Source organism: Cupressus sempervirens, chromosome 5 (assembly GCF_028749045.1).
Source record: "Cupressus sempervirens isolate cs-2001-9-10 chromosome 5, ASM2874904v1, whole genome shotgun sequence".
NCBI classification, from domain to species: Eukaryota; Viridiplantae; Streptophyta; class Pinopsida; order Cupressales; family Cupressaceae; genus Cupressus; species Cupressus sempervirens.
The window spans coordinates 534,368,822-534,391,844 of record NC_143122.1 but is presented as its reverse complement, the minus strand read 5'-3'; the positions used below and the strand labels follow the sequence as shown (position 1 = coordinate 534,391,844).

Sequence of the window (23,023 nt, the reverse complement as noted above, 5' to 3'; positions counted from 1 at the left end):
GCCTGGTACGATTTATAGCAATTCTGATTTGGTTCTATGTTCTTATTTATTTTCAATCTCCTCTCATGTTTATTGTTCATTATTCATTACTATTGTGAAAACTATCAAAAAACACAGAACAAAAACAAAACCTTCTGCAACTTCTGTCTATTCTCAAAGACCATCAAAGAAATCACAGGAAAATATAGTTTATTAATTTAAAAACTACAACAGATCAGCAAGGGCATCTATCAGGGATCTTTCAGTGGTATCAGAGCTTACATCCTGCCAGCCTGTAGGGTTTGTGAGAAATTGTCACAACAGATTTTGGCATCTGGGTATTGGATAAAAAGTTTTGATAATTCATTTTAGCATTTGGGTACTAGCTAAAAAGTTTTGATAATTCATCTTGGCATTTGGGTATTGGATAAAAGGTTTTGATAATTCATTTCAGCATTTGGGTACTGGCTAAAAAATTTTGATAATTTATTCTGGCATCTGGGTACTGGATCAAAAGTTTTGATAATTCATATTAGCAATACGTGGTCGATTTTTGCTTTGGCATGTTAGTTTCAGTTGGTCAGCGTGGTAGTTCATTATGGCAAAATTGTTAAAAGATATAACCCTATGGAAAGAATGGGAACAATCACAACAAAAATTCAAGCTTCAATTGCAGCAGTTCAATGATTCTATGTCAAGGAAATTTGGACATGCTAGTGGATCATCATCTTCTTCTAGAAAGGATCCATTGCCACTAGATAGGAAAACGGAAGTAATTAGCATACTTGAGGAGTATAATACTCTTCTTCAATATGTTAGGGAGAACTTTCATTTCAAAGATTACATTGACATGCATACAAAAATTTGTCATAAGGTTAAGCTTGCAAAAAAAGAATACCATGCCATAGTTGATGATATGTTTTCATGTGAGAAAGAAGATTTGTGTCAACCTATCCATGTTCATGATAAAAACACCATAATGGATCAGTCACTTGCAGGGTATGCAAAAGAAAAGCATGAAGATGTGTTATCATTTGAGTTGCAGCCTATGAAAAACAAAAATCAGTCATCATGTGGGATTCCTAAAGAAAAAATAACTCTAGATCAGGAGGAGACACATAGCACACCATTGATTCATCAAGTTGATCACAAAATGGAAGAGATTACAATCATGGATCAGTCCATTAGGGATGCTGAAAGCATGTCTCCAAGGTCTGATGCCTATTCTAATTTTTGCAACAGTAGCTCTAGTCATGTGGTATCATCCATTTCACATGAAGGTAATGAGGTTGTTGAGTCTTCCTATGATGGTACTCAGGTTAAGTGTGTTGCACATGAGATTTATATTGTGGATTCAAACCACAATGGTTTTGATTGTGTTTACCCCACCTTGGAAGATGTGAAAAAGGCTCAAGAGACATGCAATGGATGGTCACATAGAGCTAAGAAGGCCAAGATGCTTGCTGCCAAAGCAAGACAACACTTACAAGAGGTCAAGGAAAGATGCAATCAGCTTGATAATGCAAGAAGACAAAGAGTCATACATTAGATCCTTATTTCTTCCAAGGGAAGAAAGTGAGGATGTTGAGCATACAAGGGAAGAGCTTCTTGAGGTAAGGTCACAAGAAGAGCATGTTGAGATGTGTGAAGGGGAAAAGAGTTATGATTTAGAAAACTCAGTTTGGTCTAGTTTGCATCATGAAGTTTATGACGTTCCTCTTTTAAAGAGCCCCTTAAAGGCTCCAAACAATGATGATTTTAGTTTCACACTTGATGGACCAGCCACAAGTGTTATTTTCATTTGTGTGGAATGGAACATTATTGATTCTGATTTGGTTAGTCATGCATCATCTACAATGGAAGGACAATTGTTAAGATCATATGAAGCATCTTGTCTTAAAGAGATGATTAGGGAGACTAAGAGGCTGCTTACTAAGAAGATATTGCATTTTGATAATGTTTGGTTTGTTTGGCATACTACACCTTGGAGTTTGTTAGTAATGGAAAACATATCAGTTATGGAGATAGAGGTATGGATCAGATTTTGGGCAGCTAAGGCAGTTAATGAGACATGTTATATTCGTTTGAACACACCCCATGGACCAGCACCTTTAGAGGAGTCACCTACCTTGGAAGGAGAGGCAAGAGAAGACTGCAAAAACATTGTGGAAAAGTATGAACATACTTCTGATTTTCTAACTTTGAACATCAATTCTCTTTCATTTCATGAGTCAAACTTTGAACCTTAGGTTGGTTACATTCAAGTTGGGGTGTTCAAGTGTGAAGTTGATCCTTCCCTACTAAGAGTTGATGATATATTAAGTTGCATACCTAGTGGACCAGCCACAAAGAGCCTGTCTTTGTTGAGAATTAGAAACATCTCTCATTCATCAATGGGTTTATCACCTCTTCCATATGATAGGGCAGCGATGTACCTTTTGATTGAAGATTCAAACTTTTTAAAAATTACATTGGACTTTCAAGATCAGAATATAAGGGACTTCGTTGGTTACATGGTTAAATAAAACATTTACTTAACAATCTTTAATGAAGGCACACTAATTTGTGGAAATATAGGTAAAGTTGTAGTAGCTGTTTGGAGGACTTGGAAAAGTATTCAACAAACTTTCCTTGCTGATGATTGGCTCATTTGTGAATTCCTAACAGCATTGGTTGTTGGTAGTAATTGTGGCTTCATTTGGAGTGAAGTTCTTAGTTGGTTAGATGAGGTACAGTTTCACAACAGCAACATAATGAGTACCAACATGCCGGAGGGATGTGTCAGTGCAAAGATTTGGGATCTTGGCATCAACATGTGTTGGGCATTTCTTCAGTGGATTCATGTTGAGTTGCTTCACTTTTGGTATACAAATGTTTACATCAGAGTAGCGCAGTGGTTGGGTGGAGCAACATTTCTTAGATCGATATGGGATTCAGGAATTGATAATCCTACAATGTTGGGTACAAATGACACATGCTTTGGTTTTTCTCATCATGACATACATACTTCATCTTCGAGTTTGTCATCTACATCCATTGATATGGCAGTGGTATCCTTGTTGATTGGTGATTCCATAGTTTTCGATTCCTTATGGACTAGTGGCTGTCCAAGTTGGAATCATTTACTACTTGACTTGGCATTGACTACATCCATTATTCAGTATGAGGGCATTAAGGAGTGTTTCTTTGGGACATTTGTTGTTTGGCATTAGTATGATGACATCTATGATATCATTCGAGTTGCTGGTCAGAATTATAGCAACATTGTTAGGTGGTCATGTGGGTTGGAATACTGGTTTATGGGAGTTCACTTTCACACCTTGCTGGTTTGCTTCGTTGTATGTATGTTTCATGGAGTGCGGATGAGATACTTCTTCATCTCATTCAGCACATTTGGTATTTTGGTTTGGGATCCAGGCCCTGGTCTCATTGATACATTGGTGCTTCAGGGTCCTAATGAATTGCTTCACAACTTGTGGTTCACTAATATTTATATCAGAGTGACGAAGCGTCAGCATGGTGGTTCCCTTTTGAGGCAGATTTGGAATCCTGGAATCACTTGGATTTGCAGTTCAATAGTTGAGGATGTGGAAGCCAATGTAGGCTTACTAGAGTTTCCGCCTTTAGTGTTCTAGTTTGGTTCTTTCGGAGAGCAGTTCATTGAGGAGTTGACAGAGTTGGTACAGTATTTGATTGCTCTTCCTTTAGGGGGTTTTCATGAGGTTACTTGTTTGGGTGCAGTGCAGGATAGTGTTTCTAGAAGATGGAACTACAAACCTTCTAGGATGGCTTGGGACCCTAGGATCATTCTTGGTTATGGTATGGACTTGCCTGATGTTTGTGGAGTTGGATTGACATTGCTTGAGGACAAGCAATCTTTGGGAAGGGAGGACTGTCATGTCCCCAATTTCTGCCCTTCCTTAGTGACAACATTTCTAACAGGGTTGGTCTATTATTTGGTTCCCATAGGCCAACAAAGCGTAGAGGGAACCAACCCAGGGACTTTGAGAGTCATGCATGAGCTTCCCAAGTAGTTTGGAGCAGTAGACCACAGTTTCCTACAATTTAGGAGGGATTCCTAATTTGTAGGGATTGACTAGGAGTGGTCTAGGAGGCATTTGGAGACCTCCGCGAACGTTTTGGAGACTTAGAGTGCATCTCCTATTTTTTAAGAGGCATTCCTATTTTTTAGGAGGAACTCCCAGTTCAGTGACAGTTCTCTCAGAGGTGCACACAGTAGGGGAGTCATTGGGACTCAATTTTGGTTGATTGGGGCTATCTCCTACTTTTTAGGAGCATCCCTAGATTTTAGGGATGGACTACCAGTTGACACATCTTCTCCGACATTAGTCACAGACAGGTGACAAGGTCAGATTCATGTTTGATAGGTCATTTTGGGCCTTTTGGGACCATTTGGGAAATATTTTAATATTTCCTAAGTTGGTGATTAAATAAATTAAAATAAGGTTAATAATATAACCATTTTGGAGTAATAAGGGGATTTTGGCTTCAGTTGATCAGGTACACCCTATGTGTTATAGCTCGTTGGAAAGATCTCGAATTATTATACATGATTTTTACTATCTGTAGACTTTTTGTTGCCTTCAGCTATGAAATTTTAATAAAGTAATGTTTTTCCTATAGCATGGACGACTTTAATTGGGAAAATGTTATTTTATTATATTTTATTTAAAGGGCAAAGTGTAATTTCCCTTTAGGGTTTGATTTACAATTGGAAGGGGATATAAGGAGATGGAGACCTAATTTCTTATTATCTTTTGAATATTGAAAAACTTGTTTTTGTGAATTGGCTCTGAGAGAGCAATTCTTCATCTGGGATGCAAACCCCAGGTTTTGGATTGGCTGGGACGTAGCCCTCAGCAGTTATTGGCATTGGATTCTTTAGACAGTATGTGTTGCTATCAGGGATAGAGTACACCATTCTTTATTGTGGATTCAGGTTGCAGATTTATAGTTTCAGCGTTATAGATTGATTCTTTCAGCTGGGACGTGATTCCTTGCAGTCTTACGGCTGCCATTTGCAGCAGTTTGGCATCATTGTTGGATGTAAGCTCCTTGGAACTGCATTGGATTTATTATTTGGCTTTATAAATCAGAAATCTGCCTGGTACGATTTATAGCAATTCTGATTTGGTTCTATGTTCTTATTTATTTTCAGTCTCCTCTCATGTTTATTGTTCATTATTCATTACTATTGTGAAAACTATCAAAAAACACAGAACAAAAACAAAACTTTCTACAACTTCTGTCTATTCTCAAAGACCATCAAAGAAATCACATGAAAATATAGTTTATTAATTTAAAAACTACAGCAGATCAGCAAGGGCATCTATCAGGGATCTTTCATAAAATCAATCTTAAAGGATGGCGTGTCTTACACTTGCACATGGAACCCTGCTTCTAGTCAGATCCATGAAGGGACTCATGTGTTGTCTCTGCACAAAGTAGCATTCAACTGACAACACAATGCTTTTCATTTTCTTCAAACTGTATAGCATACTTTATTTCAACTGCATGTTGAGCATTAGCAAATTGTCTGTCATATCTGCTATTTTAAAATTTCTTTATTGAGAACTTCCTCCCAGGATACCATGTTAATGATCTCATTTTATGTATATTATATGTCACTGCTGTAACTTGTCATAACACTTATTTAATTTCTGTGTGTTTCAAGTTACCTTCTCAATGAATATATATGAGATAAAGAGACATGTCTCTTGTTATCACAAATAATATTTGCTCAAGGTATTATCATGATATATATATATATATATATATATATGTATGTATGTATATATGTATATGTATATATATATATGTATGTATGTATGTATATATGTATATGTATATGTATATATGTATATATACTTAATAATTTATTGTCAATAATATTAATGCTCCATGATAATGATAGTGAAGGATAGATGTCAAATGTTTAAGGCCGATAAGCCATTCAAACACTCCATTTCATCGATTTGAATCATCCGATCGAAGCTGCAATCATTAACAGTTGTCCTTACTTGGAAGGCTAACAAATAAAAGTTGATCTTTTCATATATCTTCTCATTTTAGTTTTCCTTTGCAATATGTTGTTGTTGAGGTGGATTTAGAAGAGAATTCAATGCCATTTATCCCTTCTAAGAAGAATTCATTATAACAGGCTGCATGAATTATCATGTGTGAATTGTTGACTCGGGTAAGTTAGTCAAAAATGTAAGTTTGTACATGTGACCTTTGGTGGTATTCACTAAAACATGTTTTGATTCACTCCAAAATTTCAAATATCCTTATAAATTAAAAATTAAATTTATATTATGCAGGAGAAAGTTTCTCATACTTTTTTTTTTGTAGATTTACCTGGTTTTACACGAAGTGTGTATGAGAGGAATTACGCACTAATCACACCTGAGAGCCAAGTTTTCAGTGCCCTTCCTGACTGGTACTCATAATTTTATAATAGTGCAACTGGTTAAAGTTCCACTGTGGTCGAATATGTTAATATTACCTCATTGTTTGTGTTTTCCATGACCCTACAGGATTAATACTTCTGGAGCATATCTGATTACACCAGCTATGGGCTCTCATTTTGTCATGTACCTTGCACATATGGAAGGTGAGGAAATAATTCATCCTTCAATTCAGGATGCTCCCAATGTTTATCTCATTTTAGAATATAAAACTAGGTTCCTCATATACAGCAGATCGTCTTTTTGCATACTTAAAAACAGGGAATCTGCACTCAAGATGATTTCTATGCTTTATCTTTCTTGAACATTCTAAAATTGTTTGATGTGAATTTAGTATTTTTGTATGGCTATACTTTTTTGATGTAACCGAATTTGAAAAGATTGTGGCCTGAGCTGATGTTCATGTGACTGCAAAATACCAGCATTGTTTTCCTAACTTGACTACATTGCTTCACTTGCATATGCTTGGAATCAACTTATCCTGCATTTTTCATGTTGGAATTGGCTGGACATAACTTTTTGTCCTTTCTTATCTCACTTCCTATCAAATATTTTTTGGTTATCTTCTTGGGCAGGTTTGCAATCACTCTAATGACTATGTAAGTTCTTTCTTTGTTCATGTTTATTTGATGTGTAAAGAAAACTCTCACTTCACTCTTTCTCAACAGAGAATGCAACATCGGCCCTTCCTCAGCAAGATATTGAAAGGTAAAATTTAGGGCTCCATTTTTTTGATGAATGCTCTTTACTGGCAATTCTAAGTTTCTCTGTCTAAATATAAATACAAAAGTGAACAAAAAAAGGTGCATGTCTGTTGGAACATCATTTTTACAGCTAGGGTTATTTCTGGATGCCAGAAATGGCTGGAAGTTTTGGGCATGCAAGCCACTTTCTTTGATTTATTTATTTTCTCACCTAATCGTGGCAGGCTTCTCATAGCCTTTTAACTATAGTAACTGTATACTTCATTTTATGACTTTCCCTTCATCTTCTGGAGTATTTCATCTTCTCCCATTTCCCTCTTGTACTTTAGTGTAATCCCTTTTAAATATCTTTTGTCTCCCAATAGTTCTGCATTTCCTTCATTAAATAATAGATTGGTTATCACACACTACTGTTATCAGGTTTCTATTTGTAATTGAGGGTGAAGTTGTCCTTTCGACAGGTGCAGATGTTGTTAAACTACCTGTAAGTGCTTTTCCTTTGTTTATTCCTCCTCTGTTGAATTTACCGTGTTATTGGATTATTATTTCTTTTCCAGTGTCTTCTGTGCTTACAATTTGCAATGATTCGATACAGAGGCATAATGGGATTCATTGTTTGTGATCTCGAAGATAATTTTTATATTCTAAATAATTAAGTTAATATAATCTATAAAGCAACATAGATGTAGGGTGCTATATATAGTTAAAATTTTAGGGATAGAATGTAAATTATGCTATATTGATGTATCTGGTATTTTGATTGATGCCATTTTTAAAGAAATGGAGAGAGAATAAAGAAATTTTGAGTTACAAATTGAAATTTTGTATCAAGTTGATCCTTTTTTTTGGCTTGGTAAACAAACACCTTTTAAGCTGCCAAACACCTAAGTTGTTTAAACCTACAAGCACAGAGTCCCAGCAGAGCCAGGCCGTAGCCACAAGTGCTTCGAGCACAGTGGCCCAGTGGGGCTTTGAATTATGGTGGCAGCCCAAATAGAATGTTTCAACTACTGTTCTAAATGGGTAACTACATTGAGTTGCTCTTCTTTTACTTAAAAAGAAAAATACAGATTTCTTTTAACAAGGCCCTAATGTAAATAAATAAATAAAAATATAATTAGATCTAACCTAGGACTCTTTGCGGTCAGACAGAAAATCGAAAATAGACAAGCACACTTTTTGAAATGACAAAGATGGATTAGGATTACTCAGCTTTAGCATGGTGATGGGTTGTAAGTCATCCCTTTGATCCAATATGATGCTTTGATGACAGATGTCTGTTACACTGATTGATGAGACTAAACTCTTTATTCTTAAGTTTTGAAATTGGAAGATAAAATGATCTAGGCTGATTGTGTGCTGTGATCTCGACCTTCTATGTGTGAAATCATGCTACTAGGTTTGGTGATTTGAAAAATAGTTTTCCTTGTCTTCTAAAAATACAAACATGAAATAAATTGATTGTTTCCATTTAGAAATGCTATTGAGGAGAAGAAAAGATTATTTCTTTTAATTCCAACCTCTGGATAGAGACTAATTCAGTGGCTTGTTAGTAGAGTTCAAAGACAACAATTGATTCGAAAAAATAAGGGTCTATCTAGTTTTTGCACTTGTTCGAGAGAATTTTTTATTGTACTAGTGTAAAGGGGCTGTGATCATGGGTGAGAATGATCAAGGATAGAATGGGACATTCAGACCCCAAAATGACCTAGAAATTCGTACCTTGGCAAGTTGCTTCTTGGACTAGGGGGTGAAGATGTTAGGAACCAACAAATATGAACTATACAAACGAATAAAAATGTCCTGGTGTAGGCATTAAGTGGCATTCAAAGCACTTGAGCATTTGGTCATTCGTCTTTGTAATGACCCTTTCTTGAAATAGGATTTATCATTTATCTCATGTTCATTAGACTGATCAACAGTTGGCAGAGGGCTGACCTATCATTCGAGTTCCCGTAGGTCAACGATCATCCAAAGGGTTATGGAGCTTTGCAGGGGCTTTGCGTGCCATTTTTGACTTTTAGACAATAGTTTCTACTTCTTTTTAGGGTGAAGTTGACTACATGACCACGCGAGGGACCACGGAGTACAACAGGATCCTTCTTGAGCAGTTTCAGGTGTTTGGAGACAGGTTCCTTTTTTTTATGGTGAGACCTTACTTTTTAGGAGGAACTACCAGTTGGCTTGTAGGACTCGGACATTGTCAGTGATCACAGGGCCTCAGTCAGAATTCAGTTGACTCCAGATTTGCAATTTATGAGACATATTTTAATATTTCCTAAGTTGATATTGAATAAATTAATGTTAAATTGATTTATTAAAGTCACTTTATTATATAATAAGATATAATAAATATGGCCCCATTTCGTATGCATATGTGCATGATTTGTTTTAAATAAAAGGGGACCAATATTATAGTAAAATATAATGCCTTTTTGGAGGAGGCATAACGTTTTGATAAAGTTAATAAAAATAAAATGAGGAAACCCTAGAGACTGCTGATTTGCATTGAGGAAGAATAAATTTTTTCTTTGGAGATTCATTTGGACATCCAACTTATTTGTCTTTATTACAAATTTGAGGCAGAGCTCTGATTTGCAGAGTTGCAGCAGTATCTCTCTTAAAAAAAGAAAATTCTTGAAGATTGCAGGCTGGACGTTCCCCCAGTTTGCTTTTGGAATGACATTTCAGTGTTATATCAGCTGGTAAGAGCAGTTTGACCATTGGTTTTGGTGAAGTCAATGTATTGTGTTGCAAAGGGCAGAATTTTGTATCATATTAGAGGACCAAAATCTGTAGCAGCAGATCAGACTTATTTAGGTAGCCAAGTCCAAGTCGTACAACCCAGGAGAGAGTGGATGATTTGTGGGAAGAAAGACATTACAACAGCAGGTTGGTGAATTTAGATTCCCTCTAAATTGGCAGATCAGATGATTTTATTAACATTTGAATTTGCTTGTGAGCTTCCAGCCTTGCTGTACATCTCTAGGTAGTGACTAGGTAGTGACTGTTGGCATAACTGATGCAGATGTCTTCAAGAGTCGATAGGAGAGTTTGTAGATGTCTTGAAGCACATGTTTGATGATGATTAAATTAATTATTGTTTTGTCATTGATGTCAACTTGATTAGTTGGTGATAAAGTGTTTATTAGGAAGTATAGTTACTTACTGTGCAGTTGAGAAATCGAGTGTGCAGTTGATTTGTGTGCTGAGTTAGAGTGCACGATTGGTATGGGAGACTTAGAGATGTCTCAAGTTGCTATAAATGAAGTTTCATGCACTGAACATTAGTATTGAGTGAGGTTTGATTGATTGAAGTGAAATAATTTAATTGGGCTGGTCAGTTTATGACAAACAGTGAATGATTTGACTGGTTTATCGAATCGGTATTGTTTCAAACTTTCAAGAGATGAAATCCAAGATTTGTGATGTTTGCGAAGTTGTTAGATCAATGTCAGAGTTATGTTTGATTTGGCTTATAGGAAGACATGTTTTGGATCGATTAAAGAGAGTTCAGGAAGAAATATGAAGAACAGATTGAATGTCTATGTTTGAACTTGAACCGGTAACATGTAGGCCATTTCTGGTAGTGTGACAATGACGTGGAATTAAGAAGATTTGAAGGATCCGTTGTACATTCGTGAATGTGATGAAATTTCTTGGAAGTGTGTATGTTCATTGGAAAAAGTGAATAGGCTAAATGTTGTATGTTAGATTAGATTGATGTGCGATTGAAGTGGTTGATCGTGCAGTACCAGTTAATGATGAGTTAATGTTTGGTAGTACATTTTGGTCAAATGTAGATGGGTCTCATGGGGTTACACATTTAGGGTTAGGGTTAGCTAATGATGAAAAGTATGTGTATATTGCAGAATGTTATTTTGCAAGTGTAGGTGATCAGAGTTGTGATGGACAAGGGTTGTGCAATCAAGCTGGCAGTCAAATGTCTGGAAGGAGATGCTTATGGTGAATTGAAAAGGATCTATTCAAGAAGTATTGAAGTGCTATTTCCAGATCATTCTAGTTGGTTAATCCTAATAGGTTGACAAGTTAAAAGCCTCAAACAAGGTCACTTTCAACAATGTTAGTAGGATCTTTAGCAGGATCTGAAGTTAATTCCTTTAGCTGGGCGGCTCATTAAGTTGAGTTAGAAAATCCTTTAACAAGGTTTTCTCGTAATTAGGCATTATTATAAGCTCCTAATAGGGCCAAGCCTTTAACAGAGCACATTTCAGAGGAGTACAAAATACTTGCGGATATCGATTCTCACTGCGAGTTTTCCCTCTAACCATGGGTTTCCATTATAAAATCTCCGTATTATTGTGTTACTTGTGTGGATTCTTTTGAGTTGGTTTATGGTGAGTATCACAAGTTAACATGGAATGGATGGATGAATAACTAATGTTAGATTTGGTATTGGTTAATCAGTTGTGTGAAGTTGTGATCAAAGTTTGAAGTTAGTGGATTACTAATTCATGCCCCCCCCTCTCAGTAATCTAGGACCTTGAATATATTAGTAGTGACATCATCTACCTAGGCTAGGGTTTGTTAGCAATTTCAGTCATAAGGAAACAAAAAAAAAAGTTGTAAATCCTAGTGGTACAACTAAATATTATTTTAAAATTGATTGTGGATATGAAACTGTTAATGTTTGGTAGCTTCTGTCGGATAACTCTATGGTTATTCATATAATTATATATGAGATATAATAGTATGTGAGACATAAGCTTATTATTTGATATATATATATATATATATATATATATAACACAATTAAGGTTGTATTATTAATTATCTGTTTATTGAATAGACGTGTCTATTCATTGACCTATGCCTAATATAAATGAGAGGATGTTGCATATGGAAAACATATACCTTATTATAGGCAATGCCATTACATTTGCAGCAGATCCGAGAAACATCAACATGGTATTAAAGCCAAGTTGCAAATGTAAGAAGGTGATAAAGGAGAGTTAGACAACCAGTAGTTAAATTATCGATGAACAATGTGCATATGACTCAAAATCTCTCCGCAGGGGTTAATATGGAAATGGTGCGATTAAAAGATTGAAATTATTAGTGACATGAAATGTGTCCCATCCTAGTGGACATAAGACATAAGAAGGTTAGTTAAATCATTATAATTTGGACATACTTGCTGGAGTGGTGAATCGACAAGTGATACGGTGAACACAGCCTATCGGACTAAAAGGGCTTAGTCTTTATTGAAAGATGTTGGAACTTCATGGAACTTTATAGTTGTAGTTCTTGGTAGCAAACCTGTAGATATTTTTGATATTAATTGACACCTTTGTTAGACAAGTCTGATATTGTGCTATCTTGTTCCAAGTTAGAAATTTGAAGAAAATGAGAGTTGGGATAAGTGCCGACTCAACGTTCGATAAAGTAATTTTGATGAAAATATATAACAAATGTTGAAATTTGGATGCTTGTGTATTTGTAATAATCAGTTAGGTGTTCAAATAAATGCTATGTTGTAATCCCTATGGGTTCTTGAAGAAATGTTTATCTGATGACATCAGGCTGGGTAGCACACAGGGAGGGATGGCATTCGTTTCACTAATGACACACTATGTACAGCTGATAGTTTAAAGATTAATTATACAACAGCCTATCAAGCTATGCTTATGTGGATGACCATACTAATCTCATAGTTTGTTGTTATTTGTTGTTAAGAAATAGTTACAACTGATTGTTTCTCCACTGTGTTTAATTACACATCTACCCATGAATAATAAATATAAGTGGAAACAAAACATGCTAGCCACGGGGAGGTAAGGAAGAGCAAAGGTACAAAATCCCACTATGGACATGCATGACAGTGTGGACGTGCATCGGTATAAGCAAGAAGTTGATAAGGAGCCAAATGCTATTACATGAACAGCTAATAAGCAGTGAAAGGAAACGGTACCAAGACAGAGAGAAGGAATAAAAATTCAATGATAATATGATAGACCGAAATAAATATAGAATAAGAACAGAAGGCAATGAAGGTAGAAGAACCATATATCAATAAGTAGAAAAGAATCCTTATAAAGGACAATCGGTAAGAGACAGGGAGTGTGTAAAGTAAAGATTGAGTATTATCTTAATTTTATATATAAAATAAAGAGTTATGGTATAATAATTTATGTTGTTGTTAGTAATATGCATGAGTTGAATTACTAAACATCAAACTAATGTTATCATTCTTATCTTATATCTCCATATGAGCTATTTGCCTTGATCTTTTCCTCCGAGAATGTTTTTTTTGTAGGAAAAAGAGGGAGATTAAGATTTAGTGGGAGAAGACTAAGGATGTTATTTGGTTAACCTCCTGTGAACCCTATTTCATTGATTAAGAGAGAGTAAATCATGCTGAGATGGTTTCTATAATGATCAATAAGTTGTTACGGTCAAGAGGATTGTGACCATGTGACTTTTATATGGGCCTATTCCCTGTGTACATCATGAGGAAGTGACGACTTCCAAATGATCATCACTTGTATTTGGAGAAGTTGTTGTAAGGTGACAATCTTACAATAAACTTGTATTATGAGATGAAATAAATTGAGTAAATGGTGAATGTCTTGCATCTCACATTCTGGGAGGCCATTACTCTTAGAGTACTTGGTGAATATCATTGATATTCCGGGAGATCAATACTCTTGATATCAAATGTGATATCTAAATGTTTTGAGTAAGTGGTGAATATCATTGATATTCTGGGAGGCCATTACTCTTGATATCAAATGTGTTATCTAAACGTTTCGAGTAAGTGGTGAATATCATTAATATTCTGGGAGGCCAATACTCTTGATATCAAATGTGATATCTAAACCTTGTTTTTGAGTACTTGATGAAGATCGGATGTTGATATTCTGGGAGATCAAGACTCTTGATATTAAATTTGATATCATACCCTAGTTTGAGTAATTGATGAATATCATATGTTGATATTCTGGAGATCAATACTCTTGATATCGTATGCAATATTAATGGTGGAAAACTTCTGAGATATCCTTAAATTCCTAATATTACCAATGGTGTAATATTTGTCTTGTGTTTATCCTCCCTTGCTAAGAGGGAGTGTTAATGTTTGGTAGCTTCTGTCAGATAACTCTATGGTTATTCATATATATGAGATATAATAGTATGTGAGACATATATATATATATATATCACAATTTTGTATTATTAATTATTTGTTTATTGAATAGACATGTCTATTCATTGACCTATGCCTAATATAAATGAGAGGATGTTGCATATGGAAAACATATACCTTATTACAGGCAATGCCATTACATTTGCAGCAGATCCGAGAAACATCAACAGAAACAATCAATTGCTATAATTTTCCCTACTGGTTGTACAGGTTGGTATGGTTATTATTGTAATATCCCTGTCATTAAATAAAAATTAAATAATAAATATTTATATTTGGGGTCCTGATTGATTTATGTATATCTTGGGTACATCTTTTATTTTTGACCATATGTGTTTGTTGTCGGGTTGACACTTGTGCACCTTCGAATTTTTCCTCCGATGGGGTATAAATGATTGGCGTATAGCATGTTTTAGGATGCAACTTGAATTGTCATTGCATTGCAAATTCCAGTTGGAGTTCTACTCTATTCGCCATTTTGGTAGTGAAAGATCTTCCCTATTTGTCTTTGGCAGTTTCAGAAGGATTTATCACTCACCTTATTTTGCTTGTTTTCTTGTTTCAGATATAGCAAATCTAAAATGGCATTATTGTTTGTATCAAACGTTATTTATAACATCATTGGCCATTGACGATTTTTTGTTTGTGCATTATCAATTGTTCTTATATTTCATTTGCCTGTAAAAAAAACTATCATTCAGTTCGATAAAGAGCACGTATGACTTGCACATAATCCCACAATACAAAATCCACTCCATCATCGTACTCCCCCTAACTTGGCACCAAGTCGGTTGAAGAGACATTGTACGATGTCATTCCATCAATCTCAACAATACATCGTACTGCCACCTAGACCCTTTGTATAGGCACGTACCCATCATACGATACTTGCCCATCTGTATGACTTACTTGCATTCTTCCCCCTCATGTCCTTACACCATATGGTCTAAGGGTTGCGTACTAGCACTGTAAGGTCTTCCTTGGCCACTGTACATGTTGCTAGACCTAATCATGTCTTACGACCTTGAACAATCACATCATTTGTTCGATTGAAGTTTGTTGTAGTCAAAATCCAATGGGAACATTATAGTGGTATTAGAGATGGTGACCCTACCAACCTGTGGAGAAATACATCTCTCAAACATCACTTAGTTCATATGCATCTTTAGTCTTGCTTTCACTCTCTTCTGTAGTCAACTTATTATCCATAAGTTTGAGGAAGGTAAGGAACTGATGATCATATAAGAGACCTAATTCTTGTATTCAGTTGAAAAGATTAGAGGATGGAGGTTTGTATCTTGAAGGTATTTCTTGATAGCATTAAATATCCTCATGAAGAATTGTACTGCGGATTCACCTTCACATCCTTCTATATTGAAAAAGGTATCAAGTGGTGACGTGTCAAGGTCCTCTTCCATGTAGCAGCTTTGGACTTCTTTTTAAAACACATCTTACCCTGCATGCTTGTGTATCATCAAATTCAGATAGGAACCATTGTTTGAATTGTTTCTAGGTTGAGATGCATTGTGTGGGTAATGATTCATATGCATGTCTTGCATTGTCCTTCAAGGCCCTGCCAAGTAGCTTCATCCACTGATCCTTTGCATCGACCTCGTGGTCTTCTATGAATGTATAAATGCATCCAAATGCTGAATGGCTGATTCACCCCATTTTCCATGGAACTTTGGTACAAGATGTGAAAGCTTTGGGGATAACTGGTTAGGCTTATAACCAAACTTGCTGAAATCTAATGTCCTGACACCATCTGGAGCAAAAGGCGTTCTTTGAAATGATTGAACATTTGAAAAAAACTATATAGCATTTCCTTCTGAGTCTTTTCCCTTAGCAGAGTCACTGATGATTTGGGTACTCCCTTTTCTTGAAGTACCAATCCAAATTTCATCAAAACACAATAGAGTCGCTACCTCCAAATGGAGGAAATGAATTGCCTGAGTTCTCTCCAGTAGAATACCTCATCAAAGATCAAACCTACAACAAAAGCTTAAAGAAAAATGCACAATTCCCCTACAAGATCAAATCTCCACAAAGTAATTTAGGATTTATAAAATAATCACGAGAGATCGAAATCCTCAAGGAATTTAAAATGCACTTTAATGAATGCAAAGAATTCATTAATTGAGATATCAAATATATCAAAATATGCTTAACTAACCAAATAGAACTTTGAATCTTACTAGTCTGAAATCAGAAACTCTTAGGGTTTATTTTGCAACTCTCCCCAATAGAGTCACCAATCTGTTAGTTCCCAAAACCGCAGATTGGAATCCTACGAGTCTTGCCAACTCGATGTTGGGTATCCAACTGGTTATGGCCAACTTGACGGAACTGAACATTGTAGTCTGAGTTCCCTACACTTCTGGCTCTGCAAGGCCAAGGCGAGTGCACGTGATCCTGGACAACCACTTAGATCCAAGATGCTTAAAGTAGATTGATTAGAATTTGAATGAAAGTTTCGTAAATGGCAAGAATTGTGGAAAACTTTAAACTTGCATGAAAATGCGAAAATTGCTTAAACTATGATTGAAAATAAAAGTGAATGATTATATGAACATGATAGTGTTTTAAATAAAAATATTTATTATGGATTAATGCAACAAATGAATATATCAATTCTTTAAAGGAAAGATATGAAATATGTGCCAATGTATGAATTATGAATCGTGAGTAATATAAAGACCAATGCCTAATTAAATGGGCAAATAGAGTCAATATTATAAGTTGAAATGTACAACTTTATAAAGTTAAATGTACTTAAACTATAAATAGATTAATAATATAGACACGATGGATCAATTATACAAATGCAATTTTAAACTAGTCTAGGATGCACTTTAACTCCTGTGATACAGAGACAAACTAGACATAAATACAAAAACAATTAAATATTTCACAATATCTATGTTTATCAAGTTTAAAATGCAATAACGATCCAATCCACTTGTCCGAATATTAAAATATTTATAAAGGACACAACTTAATAATAATTTAAACTCTAAAACTTTTATGCAAATAAGTAAAATAAATACGCTTACTGGTTATGCCGGAATTAAAATTGCAATGAAGACACTCCTTATAGATGATCCATCCAATGCAATTAGATTCCAAGATAGCATAGAAAAATTGTGCTCAATGATCCAAATCCACAAGCTTAGTTCAAAAATTCATTGCCAATAGACGAATAATATATCAAGAGTGCATATCTCCTTAATATATAAAAATTTCTTGTAGGCATTTATATGGAGACGAATTGTGTTTGTATTTTCATCTCATAATTACAGACAAGCAAAAGGTGTTGGTTGCTTTCCTAAGCATCACACCTTTCTATAACAAATAACAGTCCATAGTAAATACAAAAAATTGATATAACATGGGCAAAATGATCGGCAGTTTGATAACCATATTGCCTTTTACTCCCAGCGATTGATGGAACTTGTTTTGAATGGTTCACTCCAATACCAAAATCCCTCCATTCCAGATCCACATGGACTTGAGAAATCGTGTCTACTTCATCCGGTTAAACACAAAGGAGTAATATGTATTAATAATCGAGCCAAACATGATTTAACATCTTGCATAAGATTTAATGCCTAACTCTTTGCTTTCATTCCCCACTATTCCGTATTCACACTCCTGTATTCTTCTCATTTTCCTCCGTTGCCATGAACCTGCAGACTTCATCATCAATACTAATACACCTGAGGATGATCCCGACTGCATGATTTTTGCCCTCATATTTTCTCAGTGACGGCACTTATGTTGTAATTTATCAGTGCTTCTTGTATTAATAATTGCCACAGAGCATGGTTCATTAGTCTTCCTCAAAAACACTTGCCATGTAATAATAATTAACTCATGCATATTCGTTTATCTTTATTATCATACCTTACTAACTTTATGCATTCATTCTATATCAACAATAAACTCCTGATTTATAATTACTTCCACAGATGTACGCTTGCAGCTTTAGTTGAGAGATACGGTTTTCTGGAATAAAACGAGAAACCAGGGATTCCAAATGCATCCTCCACTCTTGCAGTATGATATCAGAGTGATCTGAAGAACATCTCTTTATATGGCATATGTTCTCTGATTTCCAGAAGCTGAATATTTGTTTAAGATTTTTCTTCAATTGTCATATTTATCTGCTTGAGTTATTCATTTATCAAACTTCAATCCTTTGTGATAGTGTCCATAAATGCTTTCTCCATGACAAAATATTTGAATCTTTGTCCCTTATGAAAGAGTTGATTCTACCCCATATGGTGATGCCTCTGTTGTCCATTTGCCTGAGAGATAATCATTGACTGGATATATATAATCCCCCAAACTTTGTTGATAGGATTAGACTTTTCACATTGCTGCTTGCCATGTATGTTGCTGTGAATCTTCTATGTAAAGTAGGGAATCAATGGTTTAGAAACCCCAACATACGGATATAAACTCCAGGATATTGTCTCATTCAATCTGCCACACATATTCTGCCATAATCTATTGGCTGGGAACGCATACTGGGCAGTAGAAACCTGAACGTGTTGTTTGCATGTGCTCGTTCAATATATAACATTTCTCCTGCAGTGTAATATTCTTCCTTAACAACTGAAGAGGAAAGTAGACTTCTAACCAAGGAATTTTAACAAATGGTTGGCATGCATAGTACTGCTGTTAGTTTACTTGATTCCACAATACTGAGTTTAACACTCTGAATCCCTACTGTCCAGCAACTTAGTTTTAATGGTTATAAGAGACATGATATTGATACGTTAGAACAGAGAATAAGTTGCATGAAACCACAAACTCATGAGGACTGTAATAGAGTCGGCTCAATACATGGATGGACTTTCCAAATATTCAGAAATACATAACTTCAAACTGGTTTTCAACTGAGACACAGTTTTCTTTCCTCATTTTGGAAAACAAAATACAATATGTAAAAGCGGCAGGAATAAAGAAATTACAGACCTGCGATGAGAATGCCGACTGTGGGAGTCTGGAAAGCAGTGCAACCCGCCCAATGTCCAACTCCAAATGCTATGGCAGATGCCTGCATGAATGCAGTAACTCACTGTTGTCCCTCACTCATTAGATAGTCATATGCCTTCACCAGTCATAACCCATCCCGCAGCCTGAAGATGATAAAATGTTTTCTCTTTCAAGTTGTTGCAACCCGTAAGCTGTCACCTGTAATCGACTGCCTGGGTGTCACTTTCCCACTGTAGATGCCACTGTAGATTTATTATCTTATTCCCTCTGACCTGTCTGTCTGATGAGAACATCCTTTATCTGTGACGATACCCAGGCACAATAACTAAGGTGTGTAGTCGGACTGTGCCCAAAAACCCTGCGGAATTCACTATCAATCACCAATAATGGCTGCCTGTTCAGAAAAATGAATTCACTCACTGTTACTCCAGAAAATAAACTGTACTTGAATATGAGGTTGACGTCTAGTATCCCATTTCTTAAGGGATTTCGTCCTTAAGAACAATCCAGTCACACTTTTAAGTGACCGTTAGGATTTGAGAATTAGCTTATATTTATTCGTTGTGTCTTTCCCAAGACTGAGCCTCTTATTTATAACCTCGAAGTGAGGGAAGAGTGTTGGAATAAGAGATGTGGGATAAAACACCAATTTCGTCTTCTAGTCACTTAGTAAAGTACTTTAAGACATTAAATGATGAACTTAAGACAAATCTTCCCTTGTGACTGGTAGGCATCTTTACTGTTAATGCCATTAATCTATCCGGATGTGGAGATAGATTAACCAGGCGCCAAAAAGGACTAGCGCGAAAGAGGGGACATGACATGCAGCATCAGTGGCTTGGACAACTTTTCATATATCTGCAACATATACGTCATTACATTGTTTTGTACATATACGACTATAGCATGTTTGTTTTGATTGAAAACAATAGTCAGGAATTGATTTCTACTCTCAATATGGTATATTCCATATTTTTAGTATTTTGTTGTCTCATCTGACATTACCAGTTTGAGAGATGTATTTCTCAATGACATTCCCAACTGCATTGAATTTCAACAATACATATGTTAAGATATTCTCAAGTTTCTACAGTCCATATTGGCCCAGCAATAAGGCTTCTATATCAACTTTCATAATCATTTTGATTAGCCCATCATCAGGATAATAGATAAGCAAGGTTGCCAAACATATTCATGTGTCTTCTAATACTTCAAATCTTTTGAATTCATAAGATGTAAAATAAATATATCTGCTGGTAATAGCATTGGATGGATTAAACTAATTTGACACTTTGTTAAAACTTGCTGCGTTCTTCATTCAAATGCCATAGTTGCTACTTAATAAAGAATTTCCATGTGAGAGCCACTCTTTCCTGTTTACCCTTCAAAAAATAGAGGTTAAAATTTGAGCTCCGTTAATACGGTTTGACTGAAGTTTGTTGTAGATGATATCCAATGGGAACATTACAGTGGTATTAGAGATGGTGACTCTACCAACCCGCGGAAAGTGAATGTAAGTTTATACCAGGGAAAGAAGTTGGTATCACTTGGTAGAATGCGGGATTCCCAAGACCCCACTATCAAAGTCATGAATCTACTAAGCGAGCTCACTAGGATTCAACTCTAGATCAATAACACTCAACGACTAATGGAGGAAACATTAAGAAATTGGCTGAAGGCAAAATATCCAGAGAACATAATGGGCATAGAGACGATTTGGTTATGGGAAGGGTGAACCTTGACCCCTCACGCTGTCGGCCCTTGATGCCGACTTTCCCTCCAAGGATCAAAATGCCACACAAAGAACAAGAACGAACCTTACAAGAAATGCAAGAAGAGTTACAGGAAGATTGGAGGAACGAAAATATGGAGGGGGATATATCTTACAAAGATTATGCTAAGTTGAGAATGAGCTACTTCGATAGTGGCAACCATGGTTACTTTAATGATGACTTCTTAAGGAAGTTAAGAAATGTAAATCTGTCTCTATTTGATGGATCGAGATCAATCTCCACTTAGGTGTGGGTGATGAATGTTGTCACATACTTCTAGCTCAGTTCAATGTCCAAAGAAGCAATTAAATTCGCTGCACTTCATGTGAAAGGAGTAGTGGATGAATGGTGGCATCATGGTATGGTTACTCTCAACCATGATTAAGTAAACTCTTATGCCAAGTTTACAGGAAGGCTTGTAGATTGTTTCATTGGTAAAGATTCAGAAATTAATCCCAAATAATTGGCATAGTTGAGGCAAACTGGATTAGTTGATAGTTACATTACTAAATTATAGAGACAATCTATGTTGGTAATGAATATTTCAAAGATATTGGATTTTGCTATTCATAGATGGACTGACGAAGCCGTTGAAGGGATGGGTAGAAGGGTTTAACCCCTGCACTCTCTCCAAGGCAATCAAGAAAGCTCTAGGCATGGTGACAACATTGGATCATCTTGTCAGAATTATTCACACGCTAAACCACCATTTGCTCCAACGGAGTAATACAACAAGCCCCATCTGAAGAAGCCATCATTGGATGAGGCCACTAGATAAGAGTTTAGGTGGAGAAAGAAAATGCTTAGAAAAGGAAAAGTGCACTATATTGAGGTAATGTTGGACGAGGAGGAGCATGAGGCATTGGTATCTGAAGGGGATGGTCAACAAGTTTCCACGGAGGTTTACATAAACCCCATAGAGAGCATCACCGCACTACTATCGCGAGGAGGCATCATCACTCTTGCTAGTAGTTTGAGGTGTATTGTTTTCTGGGTATGTGGAACTCTCCAAGGACAAAGGGTCATAGTGATGCTTGATAGTGGGGCCACACTTAAATTCATTAACTCATCACTTGTGAAACAGAGAGATTTACCTACGAATGTGCATGTGGGATTCCAAGTTAATGTGGTGGGAGAAATCCATATTGTGCACTTATCCCTTACTTAATTTCATTAACTCATCACTTGTGAAGTGAAGAGGTTTACCTATGAAGGCACATGTGGGATTCTAAGTTAAGGTGGTGGAAGGAACCCTTATCGTGTCCCTTAATCCCTTCCTCCACACTTTTTGGACGTAGTTGTTTGATCTTGCAAGAACGGAGTTGTTGCCAAGCACCAACTATCACCCGTAGACTAATGGATGGACAAAGATTGTGAATAAGTGGTTGGAAGATTACTTTAGGAACTACATTTCAGCGCAATAGAAGGCATGGGTTAAGTGGTGGCATTTGGGTGAGCACTGTTACAATACCACGTTCTACATGTCGATTGGAATGATATTATTCAAAGCATTGTATGATTACGAAACTCCATCATTTGTGGATATGGCATTAGGTGATAATCATGCGCTAGAGGACAAGAATTGGCTAGAAAAAGGTTTATAATATTTGAGATCTCTCAAGGAAAATCGTTAGAGGGCCCATAACTAGTGGAAGATGTATGCTAATAGCCACTAAATTGAGAGAAGTTTTGAAGTTGGTGATTTGGTGTACTTGACTTCAGCCTTATAAATAATCATCTCTGAAGGAATGTGGCAAAGAAAAGCTAAGGCCATGATTCTATAGGCCCTATTGCGTAACCCGATAGGTGGGTGAAGTTGCTTACAAATTGGAGCTACCTGAAGGAAGTCGAATCCACAATGCATTCCATGTATCTTTCCTAGAGAAGGTTGTAGGACAACATGTCACTGTG

The 23,023-nt window shown here is 36.0% G+C and overlaps 1 protein-coding gene across 1 annotated transcript in view; it reads left to right on the top strand.

Annotated features, from left to right (window-relative positions):
• UGLYAH (ureidoglycine aminohydrolase) overlaps window positions 1-23,023 on the top strand; it is a 212,963-nt gene that overhangs the window by 65,364 nt on the left and 124,576 nt on the right. Inside the window, exons 3-6 of the mRNA XM_089831726.1 lie at window positions 6,352-6,439; window positions 6,537-6,613; window positions 7,136-7,175; window positions 7,592-7,655. Of these exons, the coding sequence (XP_089687852.1) occupies window positions 6,352-6,439; window positions 6,537-6,613; window positions 7,136-7,175; window positions 7,592-7,655 (269 nt within the window). The remainder of the gene's footprint in view (window positions 1-6,351; window positions 6,440-6,536; window positions 6,614-7,135; window positions 7,176-7,591; window positions 7,656-23,023) is intronic.